Source organism: Oncorhynchus mykiss, chromosome 5 (genome assembly GCF_013265735.2).
Source record: "Oncorhynchus mykiss isolate Arlee chromosome 5, USDA_OmykA_1.1, whole genome shotgun sequence".
NCBI lineage: Eukaryota > Metazoa > Chordata > Actinopteri > Salmoniformes > Salmonidae > Oncorhynchus > Oncorhynchus mykiss.
In genome coordinates this window covers 55,171,129-55,196,407 of record NC_048569.1, presented here as the reverse complement: position 1 = coordinate 55,196,407, position 25,279 = coordinate 55,171,129, and the positions used below count along the sequence as shown (strand labels likewise).

The window sequence follows — 25,279 nt, the reverse complement described above, 5'->3', positions numbered from 1 at the left end:
AATAGCATTATAAATATTCACTTACCTTTGATGATCTTCATCAGAATGCACTCCCAGGAATCCCAGTTCCACAATAAATGTTTGATTTGTTCCATAAAGTCCAAATAACTCCTTTTGGTTTGCGCGTTCACTTACGCGCGGGCAGGGCCGAGCAAAAGTTCAGATGAAAAGTCATATTACAGTTCGTAGAAACATGTCAAAAGAAGTATCGAATCAATCGTTAGGATGTTTTTATCATAAATCTTCAATAATGTTCCAACCGGAGAATTCCTTTGTCTGTAGAAAAGCAATGGAACACGAGGTAACGAGCTCGTGGCTCTCTGCCAGACCTCTGACTCATTTCCCTCTCATCCAGCCCCACTTCACAGTAGAAGCATCAAACAAGGTTCTAAAGACTGTTGACATCTAGTGGAAGCCTTAGGAAGTGACACTGTGTATTCGACAGGCCAAGAGTTGAAAAACTACAAACCTCAGATTTCCCACTTCCTGGTTGGATTTTTCACAGATCTTCGCCTGCCATATGAGTTCTGTTACAGTCACAGACATCATTCAAACATTTTTAGAAACTTCAGAGTGTTTTCTGTCCAAATATATTAGCAACTGAGACTGAGTAGCAGGCAGTTTACTCTGGGAACGCTTTTCATCCAAACGTCAAAATGCTGCCCCCTAACCCAAACAGGTTAAACTAATAACACACAAACAAGTATATGTTTTAATGTCTTTATTGAACACACCGTGTAAATATTCACAGTGCTGGGTGGAAGAAGTATATGTGAACCCTTGGATTTAATAACTGGTGGACCTTCCTTTGGCAGCAATAACCTCATGCAAATGTTTGGACCATTCCTCTTTACAAAACTGAAATATTCTTGGGATGTCTGGTGTGAACTGCTCTCTTGAGGTCATGCCACAGCATCTCAATCGGGTTGAGGTCAGGACTCTGACTGGGCCACTCCAGAAGGCGTATTTTCCTGTTGCATCACCCAACTTCTGTTGAGCTTCAATTGGCAGACAGATAGCCTTACATTCTCCTGCAAAATGTCTTGATAAACTTGGGAATTTGTTTTTCCGTTGATGATAGAAAGTTGTCCAGGTCCTGAGGCAGCAAAGCAGCCCAAAACCATGATGCTCCCTCCACCCTACTGTACTGTTGGGATAAGTTTTTGATGTTGGTGTGCAGTGAATTTTTTTGCTCCACACATAGTGTTGTGTGTTCCTTGCAAACAACTCAACTGTAGTTTCTTCTGTCCACAGAATATTTTGGAACATCCAGGTGCACTTTTTGCAAACTTCAAACATGCAGCAATGTTTTTTTGGACAGCAGTGGCTTCTTCCGTGGTGTCCTCCCATGAACACCATTCTTGTTTAGTGTTTTACGATACTCGTCAACAGAGATGTTAGCCTGTTCCAGAGATTTCTGTAAGTCTTTAGCTGACACTCTAGGATTCTTCTTAACCTCATTGAGCATTCTGCGCTGTGCTCTTGCAGTCATATTTCCCTTACGGCCACTCCTAGGGAGAGTAGCAACAGTGCTGAACTTTCCATTTATTGACAATTTGTCTTACTGTGGATTGATGCACATCGAGGCTTTTAGAGATACTTTTGTGACCCGTTCCAGCTTCTTGTGAATAGCGAACTCAAATTCTGTGAGTGTTTTTTTACAGGGCTGGGCAGCCCTATCCAACATCTCCAATCTCGTCTCATTGATTGGACTCCAGGTTAGCAGACTCTTAACTCCAATTAGCTTTTGGAGAAGTCATTAGCCTCGGGGTTCACATACTTTTTCCAACCTACACTGTGAATGTATAAATTATCTATTCAATTTCGACAAGAAATAGACAATAATTTGTGTGTTAGTTTAGTTTAAGCACACAGTGTTTGTCTATTGTTGTGACTTAGATGAAGGTCAGATCAAATGTTATGACCAATTTATGCAGAAATCCAGGTAATTCCAAAGGGTTCACATACTTTTTCCTGCCACTATATTTAAATATTTCCATTTTTATTTTCTTACATGTAATCTTTTGGTTCGACCATAATGCATTATAAGCATCATCAACAGGGGCAACATATTGGGTGTACTCTGATAAGCTGTGGAAAGAATACATTCATTTACAAGACCTGTCCAATATAATTGGTCATAAGAATGGCCTGAGATCAAAGTCAATATTCTGACCACTAGGGGTCAGTGTTTTTAAACATGATATCCTGTAGATCTCCCTTTGAGGTAGTAGGATCTCCATGTTACCTCCTCTCCTTGGTAGAGCAACATGCTCAATGCCTGTGTATTTGAGGGAGGAGATGGGATGGTTAGCTTCAACAAAGTGAGCTGCTACTGGATAGTCAATGTTCTTACACCTGATTGAGCTGCGGTGTTCAGCTATGCTTTGTTTTAATTGTCTTTTCGTTTGCCCTACATAGGCTTTCCCACATGAACAGGTGATGAGATAGATTACTCCCTTTGTCTTGCATGAGATGATACCCCTAACAGGGATTTTTCGACCTGTGTGTAGATGTCTGAAGAAGGATGTTTCTGTAGTGCTATTGTACTGGACACATGAGCCACATCATAGTTTCCATTTGGAATGGGTGTCAAGAGTGTCTGAGTGTGCTCAGGGGGCGGGTCAGATCTCACCAATCTATCTCCAATATTGCGACCACACTTATAGACCACCAGTGGGGGCTCCTTGAAGAGGTGTGCAATTTTTGTCTGGTTGCAGAATATGCCAGTGCTTTTTCAGGATTGCTTTCGTTTTCTCCGTACACTTGGTGTACTTAGTGCAAAAGACTGTTGCGTTGTTTTTCTTCTTTGGTTTAGTTTTTTTTTAGCAATTCCACTCTTGGTTTTTGAGATGTTTTCTTCATTGCAGTATTAAGAGTTTTGTCCTTGTAGCCTTTCCTTTTGAATTTATCTGTCATTTTCTTAACATTGCTGTCAAAATCTGACTGGTGGCCACAGATTTGTTTAACCCTGCATAACTGGCTATATGATTGACCATTCCTGAGGGAAAGGGGATGCATACTATCCGCACGTAGCAAGGTATTGCGATCTATGGGCTTTGTGTATAAGTCTGTATGTAATGCATCATTCTCTTTGATGATCCATACGTTCAGGTAATTTATTTTTCTCTCATCAATCTGCATGGGGCATTTGAGATATTTAGAGCTCTCGTTTAACACTGTTTTGGAATTCTGCTGACTTCCTTCCCAGAGCACAAAGACATCATCTATGTATCTCTTCAATGGGATGATTTTAGAAAGTAGGGTGTGTCTCTGTTTTGTAAATAAGTGCTTCCTCAAATTGTCCCACATGCAGGTTCTCATAGTTGGGTGCAAAAAGGGAGGGAGCCCATGGCTACTCCCCGAATTTGAAGGAAAAAGTCTGACTCAAAGATTAAGTAATTATTTGATAATACCAGTTCAGCGAGTTGCAAGATGCAATCATTGAATGGAGCAAGGTTAGGGTCTCTCTGATGAAGGAAGTGTTACAGTGCCCATTTGTGATAGTGATAGAAGTTTGTGATAGAAGTCACCTTTTAGATAGTTGTCGGTGACATTCATTCGCATAGTCACATTTGTTTTGTATACAAATTCCTCTTCTCGTTGTCACATTTTTTTATGATAATCGAAAGATCTGATTGTAAGTCCTTAAGAGCCATTCTCTCGTCTCTACTCAGGTTATCATAGGATTTGTGTTTCTGTTTGTCTTTCAGTAGGTCACCTACATCATTTTCAACAATCCTACAGAAGGTTTCTATGGATGCATTGCATTTGGGGGGAGGTATGAAGGAACTTTTTGCTCTAAATGTGGTTCTCTCAGAGTTAGTAGGTACCTCAATTTGGTTGATGGCACCATCTCCTGCTTGACTCACGGAAGGGCATGACTGTCTATTGATTGATTCACGTTGTAGACCTACAGTGGCAAGAAAAAGTATGTGAACCCTTTGGAAATACCTGAATTTCTGCATAAATTGGTCATAAAATTTTATCTGATCTGACATTATTCCCTCTAGATACAATTGTGTAGAGGAACTACAAACAACTCACTGCTGCAATTACAGACCTGAAAAACATTTATAATTTACCTGGTTCGTCATTCTTTTTAAAAATTTGCATTTACAAACCACTATTCACACTTACGGAGTCCCATGGGGTCAACCACTCCCACTCCACCCACTTACAAAGTTGGTACTATAGGTAGCAAGAACACAAGTTGAGGCTTTGTATCCAAACAATATTAAAAAAACTACTAGAAACCCTCCATAAACCAATGGGAATAATTACGGTATGTAACACAGGTCTTAGACATCAACAAAATACAGACTAGAAAAGAGTCTGAAATAATATCCCAATGTCCTCCCAAAATGTGTATAATAAATGAATACACTAAATTAATTCACAGATTCAATTTGACTCTGCAAAAATGCTGCCAATTCATCTCAGAATGATGACATTTGGCACACATGCTCAGGGATATGAGTCTAGCTAACCTATTGTTCAGTTTGGCTGCATGGGGGCGCTGTTTGACCGGAAAAATCATTCATGCACGCTTATTGGCTCATAGCGGTAATATTGTTTGAGCAAGAGTCTTGGAAAATATTGTGTTTGAAGATGTGCATCTATATTTGCTATATACCAAATTTGGTGCCGATCAGTCCAGAGGTTCTGCAGAAGAAAATGTTTGAAAGTAGTCAATGTCATAAAAAAGATCCAAAATACATTGAAAGCTTGATCTGTTTGATTTTGAGTTTTGATAATTTGCACGCTTGGTAAGAAGTACAGAAGTAGCTCATCCTAAGGGCAATGTTTCCAATTTGTCCTGGTGGCAGTGGGCCCGCAGCTTGAACCTCGGCATTGCTGCTTGCAGCTATTTGATTTTTGATTTTGTTTGGTGTTTTGTCTTTTATGAATGTTTTTACTTTCTACCTTATTTTGATTCTTTCTCTATGTACTTTTTGAATATTATTGCCTGTCTGTGATCTGAACCCCTCACAAGAAAAAAAAAACACAAAAAAGTTGATCGCAAACAAAAGTTCAGTGTGACCTTCACACACTCTGCTGCCTTCCATTTGTGGACACCCGCTGCTGAAATGATTGTGAATGGAAGTCATAAGCAGATCAAGGAGAAAGCCCGGAGTTAACAGTGGGAAAGAAAATGACCGTAAATGTATGCATCCAGTGGTGTGATTTAACACGTCCAGGTTGGGTAGGGTGGTGCATTTTTTTCCCCCAGTTTTCCTATATAATGTCTTCCATCCTAGCTAAATTGCCAGGTTGGGTAGGGTGGTGTGTCTTTTCCCCCAAGTTTCCTATATAATGTCTTCCATCCTAGCTAAATTGCCAGGTTGGGTAGGGTGGTGTGTTTTTTCCCCCAGGTTTCCTATATAATGTCTTCCATCCTAGCTAAATTTCCTCATCTGCTTGCATGCGCCTCCCCTATATCAAGGTGTTTTGGTACATCCGTTATGCACTCTGCTTTTCCGCGCGCTAACTATACCACACAGGTCAATATAGTTAACCAGTCTGTCTAGCCTGCCCTCTATCCACCATTCATAGTGCCTGTGGTGGTAGGCGGATTATTTGTCCAGATCTGCAATATGCTAACTAGCAATCCTACCACACATAAAATCATTCAAAGCTGGACCAATTTTCAATATAAGCGGAGATGCCAAGGTGCGTCATTGCCTATGAAAGAACAGTGAAGGCTTGAGACACGCAGCTCAAAAAGCTGTCCTATTGGTCTTGTTTAGGGACAATACAATTATCCTGCACAGGCTAGCCTACAGCACCACATTGTAATGCATAATTGCGTTATTGTTTTTAAGTGAGTAAAACATTCTACTCTAAGCTGTAAACTGCAGCTGTCATTTGAACAAGGGCGCAAAAGCCTTGTGATTAGAATATTTCATGCCATTCATTCTATTTGGACCAATTGTGGGTCTACTCTCGACAGTTCATAATGTATAGAAAGACACAGTAGCAGCTCAGTCTGTCGTATAATAATGTGGCCAAATATGCTCCCAGCAGGCCTAGTTATTCAGGAAAGCTTAACACCTGCTCTGCCTCCTCTCTGATCTGAGTGGCTTAACACCTGCTCTGCCTCCTCTCTGATCCGAGTGGCTTTTCCTCGCGTACCTAGAACCCAAAACGCTTCAATATAACCTAAATATTTGTAATTTAACTTTTAGAATGTATTTCCTTTTATGTGTGGCATAAATTAGGCTACTTCAAAAGTCTCCTGTAGGCCGCCTGGGCGCGTTCGTCCGGAATATAATCCAGCATCCAAACTGTGCAGATTGATGGTGTTGAAATTGCAAACCAGGATGTTGAAGCGCCCAAAGTCAGTATGCTTTGCTTATTAGTTGTGGTGCATTGGCACAGAAACCTGATGGTGGATCATTTGTTGAAAATATTTAAAAAATGTTTATATATAGCATCAAATTGGCAAACGTCTTCAAACACAGGGTCACTAACACAAATATTGCTATTTGCACTGATGTAGTGGCAAAAGAACAGGTGGGCAAACTCTGATCGTTGGTCACAGTGAGAAAGTTACGTTCCCTATACATTTTTCCCTACAGGCAGATAAACTGTCATGCAGTTTTACCCTACAATATGCCACCGGTTATTTGTGTTTGTAAACATTACGACCACCGTATGGTTTGGTTCAGCCCTAAAGTCTTAATTAGCCAAAAGACACCGGTTATTTGTGGTTGTAAACATTACGACCACCGTATGGTTTGGTTCAGCCCTAAAGTCTTAATTAGCCAATAGACTCCGGTTATTTGTGGTTGTAAACATTACGACCACCGTATGGTTTGGTTCAGCCCTAAAGTCTTAATTAGCCAATAGACTCCGGTTATTTGTGGTTGTAAACATTACGACCACCGTATGGTTTGGTTCAGCCCTAAAGTCTTAATTAGCCAATAGACTCCGGTTATTTGTGGTTGTAAACATTACGACCACCGTATGGTTTGGTTCAGCCCTAAAGTCTTAATTAGCCAAAAGACACCGGTTATTTGTGGTTGTAAACATTACGATCACCGTATGGTTTGGTTCAGCCCTAAAGTCTTAATTAGCCAATAGACACAGTAGATGTGTGGTTTTGAGAAGCTATGTGGTAAATCAATACTGTCTTTTGTCATGTGACCCACGGCATGCAGAGGCACAGGAGACACGACCCCAGATGACCCAGAAGAGAATGTGCCCACTCTGCAGGACACAGAGATCGCCCTTCTCAAGTCTGGAGAAGTCACGTGAGTCTAGAACTTTGTGCACGCACACACACATACATACCCACACACACACGTTGCAGACCTTTCACTGAACCCCGAATAACACATCAACAACTAACATTTCTGATGTCAATAACAGCACTACTATTCCAGCTCCCTCTGCCAGTACTTCCTTTTTCCATTACAGGCAATTTCACGACTACACTGAATCCCGGCCAAGACTGGCAGTGTATTGTGTGAGAGAACTCAAGTTGAAATCTCAGTCAAATCAAATTACTACTCTTCCTCTGATATGTGATGATGCTGCTGGAGGGGATGGCTTTATTGGCTCTTATCCAACCGTGCTATTTTGTTTGTTTTTCTGCGTTGTTCGTAACTTGTTTTGTACACAATGTTGCTGCTATCGTCTCTTATGACCGAAAAGAGTTTCTGAACAACCGAACTGTGATTACTCATCTCAAATTGGACAAAGTTTTTCTTTAATGAGTCGTCCGGGAAGGATATGCTCCAAACACCCGAACAGGCCCTCATCCCCTTCATTCGCTGGAGAAGGAAACAGAGATTTTGCAGAAAGAGGTCAGGGTACCTTGTGATGATCAGGCGACAGATTAGTGGCTAATCTGCCTTTGCCCTCCATACTGCTACCTGACGTTCAATCGCTGGAAAATAAATTGGACAAACTGAAACCACGTATATCCTACCAACGGGACATTTAAAAACTGTAATATCTTATGTTTCACAGAGTCGTGGCTGAACGACGACATTAATAACATACAGCTGGCAGGTTATACACGATCGGCAGAATAGAACAGCAGCCTCTGGTAAGACACGGGGCGGGGGCCTATGCATATTTGTAATCAACAGCTGGTGCACGATATCTAAGGAAATCTTGAGGTTTTGCCTGCCTAATGTAGAATATCTGATGATAAGCTGTAGACCATACTATCTACCATACCACCACGAACCGATGCTGGCACTAAAACCAAACATAATGAGCTGGATACCGCTGTAAGCAAACAGGAAAACACTCATGCAGAGGCGGCGCTCCTAGCGGCCGGGGACTTAAATGCAGTGAAACTTAAATCAGTTTTACCTAATTCCTATCAGCATGTTAAATGTGCAACCAGAAGGAAAAAATACTCTAGACCATCTTTACTCCACACACAGAGATGCATACAAAGCTCTTCCTCCATTTGGCAAATCTGACCATAATTATATCCTCCTGATTCCTGCTTACAAGCACAAATTTAAGCAGGAATCGCCAGTGACTCGGTCTATAAAAAAAGTGGTCAGATGAAGCAGATGCTAAACTACAGGACTGTTTTGCTAGCACAGACAGGAATATGTTCCGGGATTCTTCTGATGGCATTGAGGAGTACACATCAGGCACTGGCTTCATCAATAAGTGCATCGATGACGTCGTCCCCACAGTGACTGTACGTACATACCCCAACCAGAAGCCATGAATTGCAGGCAGCGTTCGAACTGAGCTAAAAGGTAGAGCTGCCGCTCTAACCCAGAAGCTTATAAGAAATCTCGCTATGCCCTCCAACGAACCTTCAAACAGGCAAAGCTTCAATACAGGACTAAGATCGACTCGTACTACACTGGCTCCGACGCTCGTCGGATGTGGCAGGGCTTGCAAACTATTACCAACTACAAAGGGAAGCACAGCCTAGAGCTGCCCAGTGACACGAGCCTACCAGACGAGCTAAATAACTTCTATGCTCGCTTCGAGGCAAGTAACACTGAAACATGCATGAGAGCATCAGCTGTTCCGGATTACTGTGTGATCACACTCTCCGCAGCCGATGTGAGTAGAACCTTTAAACAGGTCAACATTCACAAGGGCCAGACAGGGCCAGACAGATTACCAGGACGTGTACTCCGAGCATGCGCTGACCAACTGGAAAGTATCTTCACTGACATTTTCAACCTCTCCTTGTCCGAGTCTGTAATACCAACATGTTTCAGGCAGACCACCATAGTTCCTATGCCTAAGAACACTAAGGTAACCTGCCTAAATGACTACTGACCCGTAGCACTCATGTCTGTAGCCATGAAATGCTTTGAAAGGCTGGTCATGGCTCACATCAACACCATTTATCCCAGAAACCCTAGACCCACTCCAATTTGCATACCGCACCAACAGATCCACAGATGATGCGATCTCTATTGCACTCCACACTGCCCTTTCCCACCTGGACAAAAGGAACACCTATGTGAGAATGCTATTCATTGACTACAGCTCAGCATTCAACACCATAGTGCCCTCAAAGCTTATCAATAAACACCTCCCTCTGCAACTGGACCCTGGACTTCCTGACGGGCTGCCCCCAGGTGGTAAGGGTAGGTAACAACACATCCACCACGCTGATCCTCATCACGGGGGCCCCTCAGGGGTGCATGCTCAGTCCCCTCCTGTACTCCCTGTTCACTCATGTCTGCACGGCCAGGCACGACACCAACACCATCATTAAGTTGTGGTAGGCCTGATCACGACAGCGATTAGACAGCCTATAGGGAGGAGGTCAGAGACCTGACCGTGTGGTGCAAGTACAACAACCTCTCCCTCAATGTGATCAAGACGAAGGAGATGATTGTGGACTACAGAAAAAGGAGGACCGAGCACGTCCCCATTCTCATCGACGGGGCTGTAGTAAAGCAGGTTGAGAGCTTCAAGTTCCTTGGCATCCACATCACCAACAAACTAACATGGTCCAAGCACACCAAGACAGTCATGAGAAAGGATTTGGTATGGGTCCTCAGATCCTCGAAGGGTTTTATAGCTGGACCATCGAGAGCATCACTGCCTGGTATGGCAACTGCTCGGCCTCTGACCGCAAGGCACTACAGAGGGTAGTGCGTACGGCCCAGTACATCACCGGGGCCAAGCTTCCTGCCATCCAGGACCTCTATACCAGGCGGTGTCAGAGGAAGGCCCCAAAAATGGTCAAAGACTCCAGCCACCCTAGTCATAGATTGTTCTCTATGCTACCGCACGACAAGCAGTAACAGAGCGCCAAGTCTAGGTCCAAGAGGCTCCTAAACAGCTTCTACCCCCAAGCCATAAGAATTCTGAACAGGCAATCAAATGGCTACCCCCCCCCCCCCCCATTCTCCCGTTCAACACTGCTGCTACTCTCTGTTATTATCTATGCTTAGTCACTTCAATAACTCTACCTACATGTACATATTACCTCGACACCGGTTCCCCTGCACATTGACTCTGTACCAGTACCCCCTGTATATAGCCCCGCTATTGTTATTTACTGCTGCTCTTTAATTATTTGTTATTATTATCTCTCACTTTTTTTTGCGGGGGGTATTTTCTTAACTGCATTGTTGGTTAAGGGCTTGTAAGTAAGCATTTCACTGTAAGGTCTACACTTTTTGTATTCGACGCATGTGACAAAAAATATTTGATTTTATATGTTGTGTTGTGTTTCCAGTCTGGTCGTCCCTGTCAGCATCGACGACATCTCTCAGTTTGGCGATGGCTCCCGGGAGCTTTTTGTCAAGTCCAGTTGCTACAGTGTGATCTCCATCGTCGTGGTCGATTGCAGCCCCACCGTGAGCTGGATGTTCTCCTCGGAGCCCAAGAGCATCTCGTTCGGCATGGTGTACCGCGTGACCGCCGATGTCCCTGTGGAACAATCCAAGGTAGGACAACCACGCCCCAGCTCAGCTCTTAGATCAGTGGTCAATCACCAACCCAAGTCCTGGAGAGCTACTGTGTGTACAGGCAGGATTTTCTGCAGTCATCCAGGCTTTATTTGATTTAGGGGATGTGTCAAGCGTCTCGGTTTGGGAGAGTTGATCTTCTAGGATTATGTCTCCCCTGTCTATGGGGGCGGCAGGTAGCCTAGTGGTTAGAGTGTTGGACTAGTAACTGAAAGGTTGCAAGATCAAATCCCCGAGCTGACAAGGTAAAAATCTGTCAATCTGCCCCTGAACAAGGGGACCCACTGTTCCCCGGCAATTGTCGTTACAATATGGTGAACATGGGCTCATTCTTTTCAGAACAGCCCGAGTTTAAGAAGTGGTGGGAAAAATACCCAAAAACAAAGCATGTGTGTTCAGTGAGTCCACTTGATCAGAGGCAGCAAGGGATGACCAGGGATGTTCTCTTGATAAGTGTGTGAATTGGACCATTTTCCTGTCCTGCTAAGTATTCAAAATGTAACAAGTACTTTTGGGTGTCAAGGAAAATGTATTGAGTAAAAAGTACATCATTTTCTTTAGGAATGTAGTGAAGTAAAAGTGAAAGTTGTCAAAAATGTAAATAGTAAAGTAAAGATACCCCAGAAAACTACTTAAGTAGTACTTTTAAGTATGTTTACTTTAGTACTTTACACCACTGAGTTTATAGAGTTTGTCTTCATCGGCAGTTCATCATTCTAGTCAATGAGTGTTTTAAATAGTCTGTTTCTCAAGCTTGTTTCTACAGTTTGTTTAAAAGGGCAACGGTTGTTCTGAAAAGTCACCTCTTTTCCTGTCTAAATGTCAACACAATCATCTTTTTTTCTCATGTTGACATTTTCTTTTGTTCCGCTTACGATGATTTTTGAAGCGGGTTTTAGACAAAATGTGAAATACTTTAAAATCTTGTGTGACCTAAGTTACGCTGGATTCTACATACATACTGTTTACTAATTGGAAATATGATCATCCAAAGCCGATAATACAAAACCTTTTTACACATAAATAGTACATAGACCAGGGTTGTCAAACTCAATTCCTGGACACTCGGTCTACGGGTTTTTGCTCCTCCCCTGTACTTGATTTATCAATAAAGGCAATTTGTTTGTTAGGAACTCCTCTCACATGGTTGTCTAGGTCTTAATTGGACACGCATTGACAGGAAATAGCAAAAAACAGCATACTCACGGGCCTCCAGGGATTGAGTTTGACACCTCTGACTTAGACAACATTGTATTGAGCATCTTTTGAAGTAATAGCATTAAAATCTAGGACTTTACAGACATCTTCTAATGCTCTGCTCTCAGGTGCTGATTCCTCTGACTCGCTGTAACTCCCACAAAGAGGCCATCCAAGGCCAGCTGAAAGTCAGGAACCCTGGTCTCTACACACTCATCTTTGACAACTCCTTCTCAAGGTTGGATACGCTAAAGATGCCCATTATTATTTGTATTATTATTGTTGTTACCCATACTCACTCAGTTCTTTAACACTCTGTGTGCTTGTCTAGAGCAGAGCGCCATCCCTTTGACAACTCCTTATCAGCATACGACAGGCAAAACGTTCATGTGCTTACCCATACTCACGCAAAACCCTTCAACACTCACACTGAAATCCTCCTCCTCATGGTCACGTGTGCTTGTGTAGAACGTCTATCGCTAGCATCAAGTCCGTATCCAGTTCCCAGGTGCCCTTGTGGCGAAGGATGACGGCTCTAAAGTACTGAAGTACAATGAAGTACTGCGCCGTACTAATTGCTTGTGATTGTATAATCTTAATGTTGCACATTTTCATTTTGTTCTACTTCTTCATCGCATCCTCACAGGTTCATCTCCAAGAAAGTCCTCTACCACTTGACACTCGAGAAGCCGGTTATTTACGACGGAAGGGATTTTTAAGACTGATAGTGGACACTTACGCAGGTTAAATGTTATAGGGGAGGGAGAGGGTACAGAGGGAGGACAATGTGTCCATTTCATTTTTACAGGTATTTAATTAGAAAGGATTCCATGTGCTTATTTTGTTCTGTGTTCCCCACCAAGTATTTTATGTTTAGTTTTGCTGTTTTATTCTGAATTGTTTTTTGTAGGATCCCTATATATATTTTTTAACACTAGTGCTTTTATGTTTTGGAGTGTGTTAGTTATGTTTTAGTTAGAGCACAAACACCCTACAGACATAGCGGTTCGCTCTTAAGTCAAATGGTTTGACCTAATGGACTCCTCACTGAGATTCGGTGGTGAAATTCAAAAACAAAACCTAACCACAGCTAAGGGTTTAAAATGCTTACCTTGTAAGTACATGCCATGGTCTTGTTAAAGATGGAGAAGTGATTGCACACACTCCTTAAGATGACCACACATGTATACACATGTTATTAGTTCTGATTTTCTTTCTACCATGGACTAGCACAGTGTCCACAGGTGAGATGATTCTTCTTGAGCAACTGCATACATTTGAATCACACAATCAGTAGGGAACACTGTACATACAATAGAGCATCTGTTTCAAGCTCCAAAATCAACACGTTGTTAAGGAGAAGGCAGTTACGTTGGAGCATCCTCAAAATGCTGTGATGCTGAGGGAACAGAATGAAAGTGTGGGTCAACAGTCAGTAGTACAGGGGGATTGAAAGCTTTGCTACCAAATTCTTGTGTCAGGTGGGACTTTTGAAGCATACTGTTTGAGTGAATTGAACCTCTCTCTTCGACCCGTCGATAGCCTTTCCTGAAGTTAGTCCATATTTCATGTTTTCAGATGGAAGACTGCCATCGTCAATGTCATGTTGAAAGCACAAGGGGGCGGTGGGCTTTTATATCCCAAAGAGAAATCCATTTTCAAGTGGTTTTGTTTAAAAGACAATGTCTTCTCTTATTTTAACATAATACTATTGTTTATAAGGACACTATATTATATTATTGCAGCACACTGTCAACTATTATGATCTATTACCAAGCTCAATTTCACTCACTGACAAAGCACGTGCCAATCCTTGCCTTTGAACATAATTTTTTCAAAGTTATGTTTCCATTACAAGACACATAAAAACTGCACTGTGAAAACGAAAAGTTAAGTGCCAAGATGGCACATTGTCTTTTCACGTGTGCAGATTTGACATGTGTTTTGGATAGCAAGTTCATGCTATACTCAGCATCTTTAAGAATCCACTGTTGTATACAGTGCTTCTACTTCTTTAATGTTTAGGCTCTCCTCAAGGAATAATGCTTAGCCATAGGCTATCCTCATGGAATAATACTTAGCTGAAAGGCTATCCTCAAGGAATAATGCTTAGCCATAGGCTATCCTCATGGAATAATGCTTAGCCATAGGCTATCCTCATGGAATAATGCTTAGCCATAGGCTATCCTCATGGAATAATGCTTAGCTATAGGCTATCCTCATGGAATAATACTTAGCCATAGGCTATCCTCATGGAATAATACTTAGCCGAAAGGCTATCCTCAAGGAGCACCTCAGGGCACAGTGGAGTGGAGTGGTTCTCAACTGGTTTTGCCTCGGGCCCCAAATTGAACCAGGTTGTCTCAGTTGCAAAATGTGCCAAAAACCATGTTTAATGCAATATTAGTAGTAAATGTAGAAATTATATGACAAGGGAAAAACATTCCCACCTCTTTCATTGTCATGAATTCAATTTGGACCATATTCTTGATGAAGAATCTTAAACTCACTGGTTTGAGATGACAAAATCAACCAAAAATTGCACTGCTAATAGTTATATATTGAAATACTGTGATTGAAAAAAGATTTTTCAGAGATTAAATTATTTTAAAATTTTAATTCATTATAATTTCTACACACCTACCTGATTTAAGTTCAGACTGGAGTATTTTTTCCATATATATATATATATATATATATATATATATATATATATATATATATATATACACACAGTACCAGTCAATAGTTTGGACACACCTACTTATTCCAGGGTTTTTCTTAGTTTGTACTATTTTCTACATTGTAGAATAATAATGAAGACATGAAATTACACATATGGAATCATGTAGTAACTAAAAAAGTGTTCAACAAATCAAAATATATTTTATATTTGAGATTCTACAAAGTAGCCCCCCTTTGTCTTGATGACAGCTTTGCACCCTTTTGACTGGTATAAATATTTGTTTTAAAAAAATACACCCCAGACGCGTTCAAAACCTTGGGTTGCGACCCACCAGTTGAGAATTGCTGGTGTAGTGTACCATGGCAAGCTTATGTTTGTGTAAGGTCTTTCTGGATTCTATCTGAACTGTTTATAATAGCAGGCCTATATATATGATATACCATCATAGGAATATGATTTTGTAATATATCTTTGTAAGGGAGTTTAGAATTTTGTTATAGCCATACATTCTAGATCTTGTGTTTTTTGTTGTTGTCACTAATCTAAGTTGATCGTTGTCTTTCTCTATTAGTCGCTATAGTAATAAGGCGTGACCACCCTTGTTTACAATACTGCCTATTCAAGGAGCTTACCAATGTTTTTCACGACTGAAGCAAGGTCCGGGGTGGGGTTTTCCCCCATCCTAACGATAACCATTAGAGTGGAAAATGCAATACTGACCCAAGATCAGATTCTAGGGGCAACTTCACCCTACACCAAAGAGTCGAGGGCTAAATCGGATGCTGCTTTTGTAGAGAACTGTTTCCCATTTCTAAGATTTTATGAGTGGTCTAAATTTGTGCAATTTGTATACAAAAAGCCTAATATTTTCTCTACAGTTTTGCACTTTTTGTAATGAAAAACAATAATAATGATTTACAAAGTCACAAGGAATTGTGTTTTGAACCAAGTCTGTTTGATGGTGGTTGTGCTGGGGAAGATATCCTATGTATTTTATTTAAAAAAAAACGTATTTCAAGAGTCAGCCACCATCATATTCTCTATCTATGCACTCACTGTTATAATGGTTATGATACTGGTAAAACGTACAGTTCAACTTTAAAATAAAGTTTGTATATGTCACTTTCTTCCACTTCCACCTATTCCAGGTGGACAGTCTTTAGAAAATAAGGCGTCCATCTGCTATCCCTGTGGTTCTGTAGACCCTTTTTTCTGTGTGTGTGTAGAGTGGTTTTCAGGGTCTCAATTTCTATGCGTTTTTCTGAGGACACTGCACGGACCAGGGGTTTTGACACTCCAAGCCTAATTCCCTCATTCCCTCATTCCCTCTGTTGCGTCTTGGCATCCCCTCTCACCTGGCCACTGTTTCGTCTGGCGAGGGCCAACGGTGCCTTTCAGTTGGAGACAAACGCATCGACGCAGCTTGAGGGGAAGCAATGACAACAATGATATTCGCTGGAGCTACGGGTTAATTGAGTGCATAATGTGCTTTTCATCTCATTACCTATTGATTTATATGATGGCCAATCCGGCTCTGCGGGTGCGCCATTGTGCGTATGTTGAGTTTGTCTATCCCCGCCAGATGCGTTCAGGACATGCAGGTTGAAATATCAAAACGAACTGTGAACAACTATATTCATTGGGGACAGGTCGAAACTTGCTATTGCTAGCTAATTTGTTCTGGGATATAAACATTTGGGTTGTTATTTGAGGTCCTTTTGCTAGATCTTTGTAGGATTTGGAGTCACACAAAATCATGTGTTCTCTACTCCAACAATTCATCCACAGATAAAAGGGGAAACCTAGTTTGTTTTCAGTTCTCTCTTCTTTTGATTTTGAATTTATATGGCGTTTGGCAACCAACTTTAAGGTGCATTATCGCAACCAACTGATCGGGACACCTTCATCTTTCAATCACCCACGTGTGTATATGCTCTTAAAAACCAATGAGATGGGAGATGCGGGACTTGCAGCGGGTCAAGTGTCAAAAATAAGAGCCAAGTTCTATTTTAGTCGCCTGGCTACGCAGACGCGCACGACCCGTTTGGATGAAATTCAACGCTCGTGCACGAAACGCTGTTGGTGTGTTCAGTATTTTAGATGCAATTGTGATAAAATACATAACGTTCGTTCCAGTCTACAGGTTATCTATCCTACGTGGAAATTGTCATTATTCCACCCATACATGCTTACAGAAATGTCCAATTACGCACGACAAAGGACTGGACTGCAATAGGACACTTTGTTTGACGCACAAGCATACACCCACAATTAAAGTTTACACAGGTGTTAGTTTTGATAACATTTTTGCTTCATAAATGTGACTTTGAAGTGCGAGATGCTTGTGCAGACCACAAGTGGCACGCGCAGGCTCCGAAGCAGCAGAGAGCAAATGGTTTTAGATGAATCTTTCTGGGTGGTGGAGAGAGAAGCTTCCCGCTACCTGCCTTAGTGCACGTCATTGTCTGTCTATGATAAAGGATGCATGGAGACTTCTTTAAATAGACAGCAGTTCAGTAAGAGCGGACTGTGAGCTGAGTTGTACTGGCGCATTCATACAGCTTTGAACACTCAAGATGTGCGTCCCTGTCTATTGGATTCTTTTCGCGACATCTTTGGCTCCATCTGTGAGTATTTGAAGTGTTTTTTTTTACCACAGTATCACTAATGGCATTGTGCATATTTTGCAACGTTTTTGTTCATTTTGGTCTTCAGCGAGGTTTTTCTTCGGCTGTTCGTCCACGTGACATTTTTTTCTTGAGGCAAACCCCTTAGTTTGTGATTGGTGAACAGTAGGGATTATTCAATGAAGTGTTTGTTGTCATTCAAGGACATAAGACTCGTTTTCATGCACATTTTTTCACTGGAAAAATAATGCAACAAACATCTTAGATGTAAAATTGCGGGACTAAGACCTCCTCGGCAAAAACGTCTAAATTAATTACAGACTTCTTGAGTTATTTTAGACTAATTCAGACTAGGTTGATGAAGCGTACACTACGGCGTCTCAAGAGGAACAAATAGTACTATTTCCGCTTTGTTTTGATCGTTTATCAAGTGAAGGTTTTTTAAGGAGTATGCGATAGTGATGGGCATTCCGGCTCTTTTCAGTGAGCCGGCTCGTTCGGTTCAGCACACCAAAAAGAGCCGGCTCTTTAAAAAAAAAAAAATGTTTTATATTTTTTCAAATCAAGCAGTTTGCGATCGTTTGACTATGATTGGTGTTAAAACAATTATAATTAAATTATTAAATGAAATCATACTCTACCTTAACCACAAAGTATTTAAAAATACATTGTTTTGTAATGAAAAATAATGCTATTAAACATGTGCATATAAAGTATAACATTTTAATGTATATAAACAAGTGCATATAAATCTAAACATTGAAATCGAATACAATCTGAACAGCATAATAGAATATTGCACCATATCAAAGAAAAATAAATAACAATTTGCAAAACTGCAGCATCCCACATATTGAAATAAATGTAAAAAAGGATGCTATTACACATGTGCATTTAAAATATAACTTTTTAATGTATATAAACAAAGTGCATATAAATGTAACAATTCAAATCGAATACAATCTGAACAACATAATAATAGAATATTGCACCATATCAAAGAAAAATTAATAACAATGTGCAAAACTGCAGCATCCCACTTAAAACATTAAACTGGTCCCTCTTTTCTCTCTCTTCTTTATTGCCATGTTATAACCAGCAACACACAGCAATGCTGACCATATTTAGCTTTTATGAGAGATTTGCATTCAGAAATGCAAGCTGCCTCACTTTCGAGCGGCTGATGCGTTTTCTTCTCTCAGTAATTATTTGTCCCGTTTTTGAGAAGATCCTCTCAAAGGGAATGGATGTGGCCACTATGCAGAGTCTCCCTGTCATGCCTTTAGTAAGCCGTGGGTAGACAGAGGCCTTGTTCTTCCACCAGCTCAGAGGATCTGCAGATCTTTGGAGGAGGGGCTCCTTCAAATAGGATCGGACCTCCATTATGGCATCTGCTGAGGGATTACTTCGTGCTGCATCCCCAGTTGCTTTCTCGTCAAACAGCAGATGTTTGTGGCACTACCTGGTGCCTGAGCCAGCTGACTGCTGGGGTTGTCCCTCCCTGCTCCTGAGGTTATTCTGTGAAGATCCTCATCAATCACTCTGGCATCACTGAAGGCTAACTTCTTAAATCTGTGGTCAAGTGCAGTAGTTTCTGATAGCACGTGATTATATTCCATTCTGTGGAGCATTCTGTCCATTGATGAACATAGGGTGTCCGTCGACTCTGTCACATGTCCTGTGGTTACATTTGCTTCTCTCTGGCGGCTGGCTGTGATTCGCTGCAGACCCTTACACAGGAGTATCGTTTTTGAGGCTGTCACATAGCTGAAAAGAGAGAACAGTAACTTATTACTTCAGGTTAATGTTTTCTCTACTGATACTACATTCTCATCTACTGCTCATATACATATATAATACTGGATTAAATAATGTAGTAATAACTGCTTGCTCTACCTCTCTCCACTGATCTCCACAGTGACCTGCTCAAAGGGTTCCAGGACTCTGCACACCTCCTCCACCACCTCCCATTCCTCTTGGGTCAGAGCATCAACATGTGCATTGACAATGGCCAGGGTAGAGATGATGGCATCCTTTGACTCAAGAAACCGCTTCAACATGTAAAATGTTGAATTCTACCTTTTAGTGCAGTCTTGTTTAGGCCTCAGCTCAGGCATCCCCATCTGGCGTTGTGTAGACTTTAGTTTTTCAGCACCTATTGTGCTCCTGTGGAAGTATTCCACAGCTGCTTTCACTTTGTCCACAGTGGGCTTCAGCACCTTAAGAGCATCTCTTACAATCAGGTTGATTGTGTGGGCAAGACATGGACGATAGGTCGATTTGAAAATGTTCATGGCTTTGGTTATGTTAGCTACATTGTCACTAACACAACAAACCACTTTTCCATCTACTTGCCATTCTCTGGCGACTCTCAACAGTTCCTCTGCCAAGTTCTCTGAGGTGTGTCTGTCGCTGAACTCAAACCAGTCCAGAAGACGGCTAGACATCAAAAAATCTTCAATGATGTGGTTACCCTTTATGTCCAGCAGTCAGTGGTAAGGCAAACTGCAGCAGCTTTTCGGACTCTTTCCCGCACTGAAGCCTGTGGGCTCTCGTACAATTGTGGAATAAGTGATTTTGAAAGGGTTTTCCTTCTTGGAATTGTGTACATTGATTTAGACTATTGCTATAATTTCTAAAACCTCTGTCCTCCATGATCAAAAATGGCTGGAAATCAGTGGCAATCATTTCAGCCAATGCAATATCAATTTGGCCATGTTTTGATACAGACATAGACTTTGGCATAAACTGGTCCATAGAAGACTGCATTGCTGTGGGTCGCGGAGTAGGCCTACTTGACTGAGTGGATACATCTCCACGTGTGGAGGTGCAGGTTCCACCACTATCACTAGCAGGCCTGCTAGTTTATCGAAGCTCGGCTACAACTAGCTTCACAGTTGGGTGCACAGTCCGCATATGTCAGTGTAGGTTGTGTGTAGAACCGGCTTTATATGAGATTTTGTTTTGGCAAATTCTACACTGTGATCTAACATTTGTCTACATTATTATAATGCATCCAATTGCTACTGTGCTTCCGACTAATTTTCCAGCTGTTTTCACAGCTGTCCTTCCTCCCTCTCCTCGGCTGTCAAGTGTGTATCTGTGAGTGAGTTGGCTCGGCCCTCCCTCACGCATCTTTGGTTCATTGGTTGACACTGCGTGTCTGATTGACAGGAACAACAGGTGAGGCTGTTAGTCTGAGCAGACAGTCAGAACGAATATGTGCGCTTGAGCATTTAGGTCTATATTATTTTATTTATTTTTTTGGTTCCTTGAATTAGTTAATTCTAGTCATTTAAATATTTTGGTTATTCATGTCTTAATTTTTTTTATAGATTCGTCTCTTCTGATATGCAAGCCGGCTCCCAACGTTCACCTAGAGCCGACTCGTTCGCGAACGACCCATCACTAGTATGCGAGGCACATACGTTCACTTCGCCTAGCCGAGTTCTGCTCGGAGTAGCATTCAGAAGCACTTACACGGTTGCTAAGGACGGTATTGTCATGCATTAGGCTACAAAAGTATAAACAACGACGAGCGTTACCAAAAACGGGAACACACGTGTATGATGACGAATTACACTTCGAAACGTGTCTCTTAATTTCCCTTTTGAAACTTTAATGAAGAGGCTCCATTAAAAAACAATCTATGAAGACTGCAAGGGGATAGCTATATACATTTTTTTAAGCGCAAGCAAGTGTGTGTTGGCGTGCATGTGTGCATACATCGAACGGTGTGCAGTGGTCCTTTTCTTTCATTGGTGTAATTAAATCTATGGCACGAAAGCCCCCTAATCAATGAGGTTGTGCTGCCCCTCTGTGCTTGTATTCTAATAAACTCTGCTCCTCTGCAAGGCACTTATAAAGTTCCTCTGCAAGGTTAATGTTAATCAAATTGGAGTACGTGGTATTTCCGGAGTAAGGATGCGATTAATTATTGTTGTTTGTGCCACAATGTACAAAGGTAGTCACCTCATATCCACATTTTGAAGTGTGGCCAGGCTAATAAATGAACTGTGTTTCATTTATGAAATTAAAAGTAGCCCATGTGTCCCCTTTCCACACTAAAGACTTGTTCGTGCTGTCTTTTAGCAACCTTCTATGGCCGTTGTGTGACGATGACAATGGCCATTTAGCCTAGGAGTTGGCAAGACAGCCCAATTAGATCTGAGACCACCGGGCTAGATTTTGTATTGAATTGTTGGAATATTCTGGCCATGTATGATCATGTTGGCATACTGTAGCCTGAGTGCCAGTCTGTTTGTGCTCTCATGCCAACTCCTTGTCACTCAAGTCATGTTTGGCTTGGCAATGGAGTTGGCAAGAGCACTAACAGATCTGGGACCAGGTTAGGCATACAGTGCTCTGATTTCTCCCGAAACCAAGGGTGATGTTGACTCTGTCAAAATGAAATGTTATTCTTTGCACAGTCACTTTTGCTGCAACACCAAATAGCCTAGCTCTGGTCCAGGTCATTAGTACACAGATGTGGACAAACACGTACCAGCAACCTGGACCAGAGCTACAAATAACAAGTCAACTCAGTGTGTAGCCTACTGATCAATTGTGCAATGCCTTGTCAGTGTTATAGTAGGCCTATAATGGTCAGCTGGGCTGGTCATGACTGAGTCCACAAACCATTAGGGTCTGGTTCTGAATTAACATACATAAAGCACCCCCTGGAGATAATAAAGTAAGTGACATCTGCCCAGTTAAACCACTTCATGTCACAACTCACTGCCGAGAGTGTCTGACAGTTTTTCCGGATTTAGATTTTAAAAAAACGCTACATATGTGTGTCCAGAATCATAATGGACAATCTTATTACCTAAATAAGTTTTGTGATGTGATGTGGAGATATGTCAGCTCATCATCCTCATTCCATTCCTATGACCCTTGACCACTAACTGCAGCATCACAAGAGAGGTAATTCTAACGAGCCAGTTGGCTTCCATTACAAAACCCATCCCTCTCCTTTACGGCTGATGATAATGCCATGGGTCTCTCTGGGTTTCTGTTTTCTCTCTCTCATTCTCTTTCTCTCCATTTGTCTGTCTCTGTCACACACATTCTCTCTCCCCCTCCTCTTTCATTCCTTCGTTCTCTCACTTTCTCTCATCCCCTCTCTCTTTCTCTCGCTAATGCAATCACAGATTTCAAAGACACCATCATCATTTCGTCTATCTCCCTCAGAAGACGCGGGAGTGGAAAGTGGCAATTTCCGTCTGCTGTTGATAAACAACAGCTGCTCTTTGTCAACAGAGAGCTCTCACTTGTCCATCTCTATGGTTATGTTCCAAATGGTGCCCTGTTCCCTATATACGGTAGTGCACTACATTTGACCAGAGCCTTGTATGCCCTGGTCAAACGTAGTGCACTAAACGGGGAATTGGTTGACATTTGGGGGTGCAACCTATATCTGGAAGTCATACCATTATGTCTGTTTTCACAAAATAAACATGAGTCTAACTTAAATTCATGTTTAAAAAATAAATTGCTAACGAGAGCGACGGCATTCACGTAAATGAATCGGGATGTACCACATATTATGTGTGTGTGTGGGGGGGGGGTTGTGTGTATTTTTTTTAGAGAGAAAGAGTGTATGTTTTAAAATGTGTGTGTACCAGTATGTAAGTATGTGTATCTGTCTCATTACCTTAGCAACTGGACAAAAGCTCTATAGAAGAGAAACCAAAGTGAAGCTGATCTGATGGACCCTGGATCGTCGGCACTTAATAGGTTTACCTCTATTTCAAAGGCCATTTCACAGCCTGCTTTGGTTGTGCTTTGGTGCTCTCAAAATGCATTGGTTATTCTTCCTTCCTTTCTCTCGCTTGCTTGCTCGTTTTCTCTAGCTTCCTCTCTCACTCTTTTACGCTCGCTCACTCGCACACACACACACACACACACACACACACACACACACACACACACACACACACACACACACACACACACACACACACATTCTTCCTAATTCTTTGTTCTTTGGCATTGAAAAGTGCAATTAAAAAGAACAATCTCTCTATCTTACCCTCTTTTGATCTCCCCCTCCAATTGTATCTATATATATTCCCCACCCTGACCTTTCCTATGTCTATCTTTCTCTTGAGCTACTTCCCGCTCAGTTGAGTGCTGCCCATATTAGATTGAACAAGCTTTTGAAAACCCACTTTTACTTCATTGGAAGAGCAGTCTGTATGTAGACCGTACTGTACTGTTGCACAACCATATGAAGCAGCCTAGTAAGGAAGGAACATATTGTATTTGAAGTGTGTGTCTGTGTGAATTTGTCCGCGTGTGTGGCCCAAGCCTAATGATCTCTAAGCTAAAATCCACTCTCTCATGATGTACTGTGCATTCTCTCCTACTTTCATGTTCCTCCATCTTCCTTTTCCACCCAAAAGGAGAGAATAATTGTGGAGTAAATTGCTTAATGAGATCCCTTATTAGTCTATTAGCGATGCATTAGGAACAAAAGAAGACCAGGCTCTTTACCCCTCATCCTCGGAAACTGTTCGGTATTCTGAGGCAGAGAGGCACTGCAAACAAAAGCTCCAGCAAACTGGATCAAGTATAAAAGAAAATACAAAAAAGTGTTGTTACCGGCGACAGAAATCGAAGTTGGAAGCTGAGCATTGAGCTCTTTTGTGATGTCTGACTTATTTTATCCAATGGTAGCCCTTCGCTCTCCACCTCAGAATGTTTGGTCATATTTGGCCATGTACCGACCTACATAGGGAGCTGTTATGTCACCCTTTAAACACCCCTTGTAGAGTATGACATAAGCTTATAGAGGATTTGTGAAGGATCTTTAAAGTGCTTGTGAACTGTTTATGTATGCTATATGAAGCCTTAATAAGTTGTGGTTCCTGTTCCATTGGGTGGACTAATTTGAGAAGTGGAGAATTGACTGTGAATAATTATTTTTCCCCATTCTGTCCCCCATCATCAACAAAATGTGACATTTTCAGTGACAAGACTGACATTTAGAACCTATGGTGACAAATTCATCTATTGGTGATAGTAGATCAGTCGACATTCACTCAGGCTCCACCATGTCCACAGTGGTTTGCTTCTGTTTGTCTGTGCATGCTCGTACAAATCCATATCCTGTGTTTTTGAGAGGGATGGAGTGTGTGTGTGTGTGTGTGTAGAGAGCTGTGTGCCTGTGTCTGTTTGCATCTGTTGTCATTGTTTGCGATGCCGAATTAAAACGCTGTGAAGCCAAGCTCCCAGATGCCCTGTGTCTGAACTGTCGTAATTCATGCTCGCGGAACAACACCAACAACACCAAGTACTGCGTTTTGATCTGAATCTCCAGACAGATAATATCCCTAATTGTCTCCATTTAATTCACAAACCCTGCTGAATGATTGTGGTTACGTCCCAAATAGCACCTCATTCCCTATATCGTGCACTACTGTTCAACAGGTCAAAAGAGGTGCACTATGTAGGGAATAGGATACCCTTTGGGATGCAACCTTTGACTTATCTACACTTTTCTAGTCCAGGGAGATGAAGTCGTCGTTGTGCCTCAGCTTATCCAAAGAAATAAAGTCCTTTATCAGAATCAACTATCAACTAAAAATCAACAATTGTTTTCTCTCCCCTAAGCAGCCGAACGAGAAGAAAATAACATCTGGTGTGTACACATATGGAGAATTTGACACGTGTGTTGTTGACACACACATACGGTCGATTTGTTGTTGTAATGAAGCCAATGAGCCAATAAGGAAGGCCGCAACAGGAGGAGGCGCTTTACAATGCAAGTTCAAATGCCAAACTAAAGTAATGTGGTGGCCCTCCTGATCTCACGAGCTTACATTCTGTTTAGCTTACCTTCTGTT

The 25,279-nt window shown here is 41.6% G+C and overlaps 2 protein-coding genes across 7 annotated transcripts in view; both read left to right on the top strand.

Moving 5' to 3' along the window:
* The window catches only part of LOC110524072 (FYVE and coiled-coil domain-containing protein 1), a 53,959-nt gene extending 40,165 nt beyond the window's left edge, over positions 1-13,794 (top strand). For all 4 annotated transcript variants that reach the window (XM_021603386.2, XM_021603384.2, XM_021603385.2 and 1 more), the window contains exons 15-18: positions 7,164-7,256; positions 10,688-10,898; positions 12,245-12,354; positions 12,763-13,794. In XM_021603386.2, the coding sequence (XP_021459061.2) occupies positions 7,164-7,256; positions 10,688-10,898; positions 12,245-12,354; positions 12,763-12,835 (487 nt within the window). In that variant the 3' untranslated portion in view covers positions 12,836-13,794. The remainder of the gene's footprint in view (positions 1-7,163; positions 7,257-10,687; positions 10,899-12,244; positions 12,355-12,762) is intronic.
* A 1,155-nt stretch (positions 13,795-14,949) lies between these two features.
* Positions 14,950-25,279, top strand: part of LOC110524071 (growth hormone-releasing hormone receptor-like) — a 57,842-nt gene continuing 47,512 nt past the window's right edge. For all 3 annotated transcript variants that reach the window (XR_005051761.1, XM_036977869.1, XM_036977868.1), the window contains exon 1: positions 14,950-17,429. Coding sequence is in view for 2 of the 3 variants with exons in the window: in XM_036977869.1 (XP_036833764.1) it covers positions 17,379-17,429 (51 nt within the window). In the remaining variant the exon portion in view is untranslated. The remainder of the gene's footprint in view (positions 17,430-25,279) is intronic.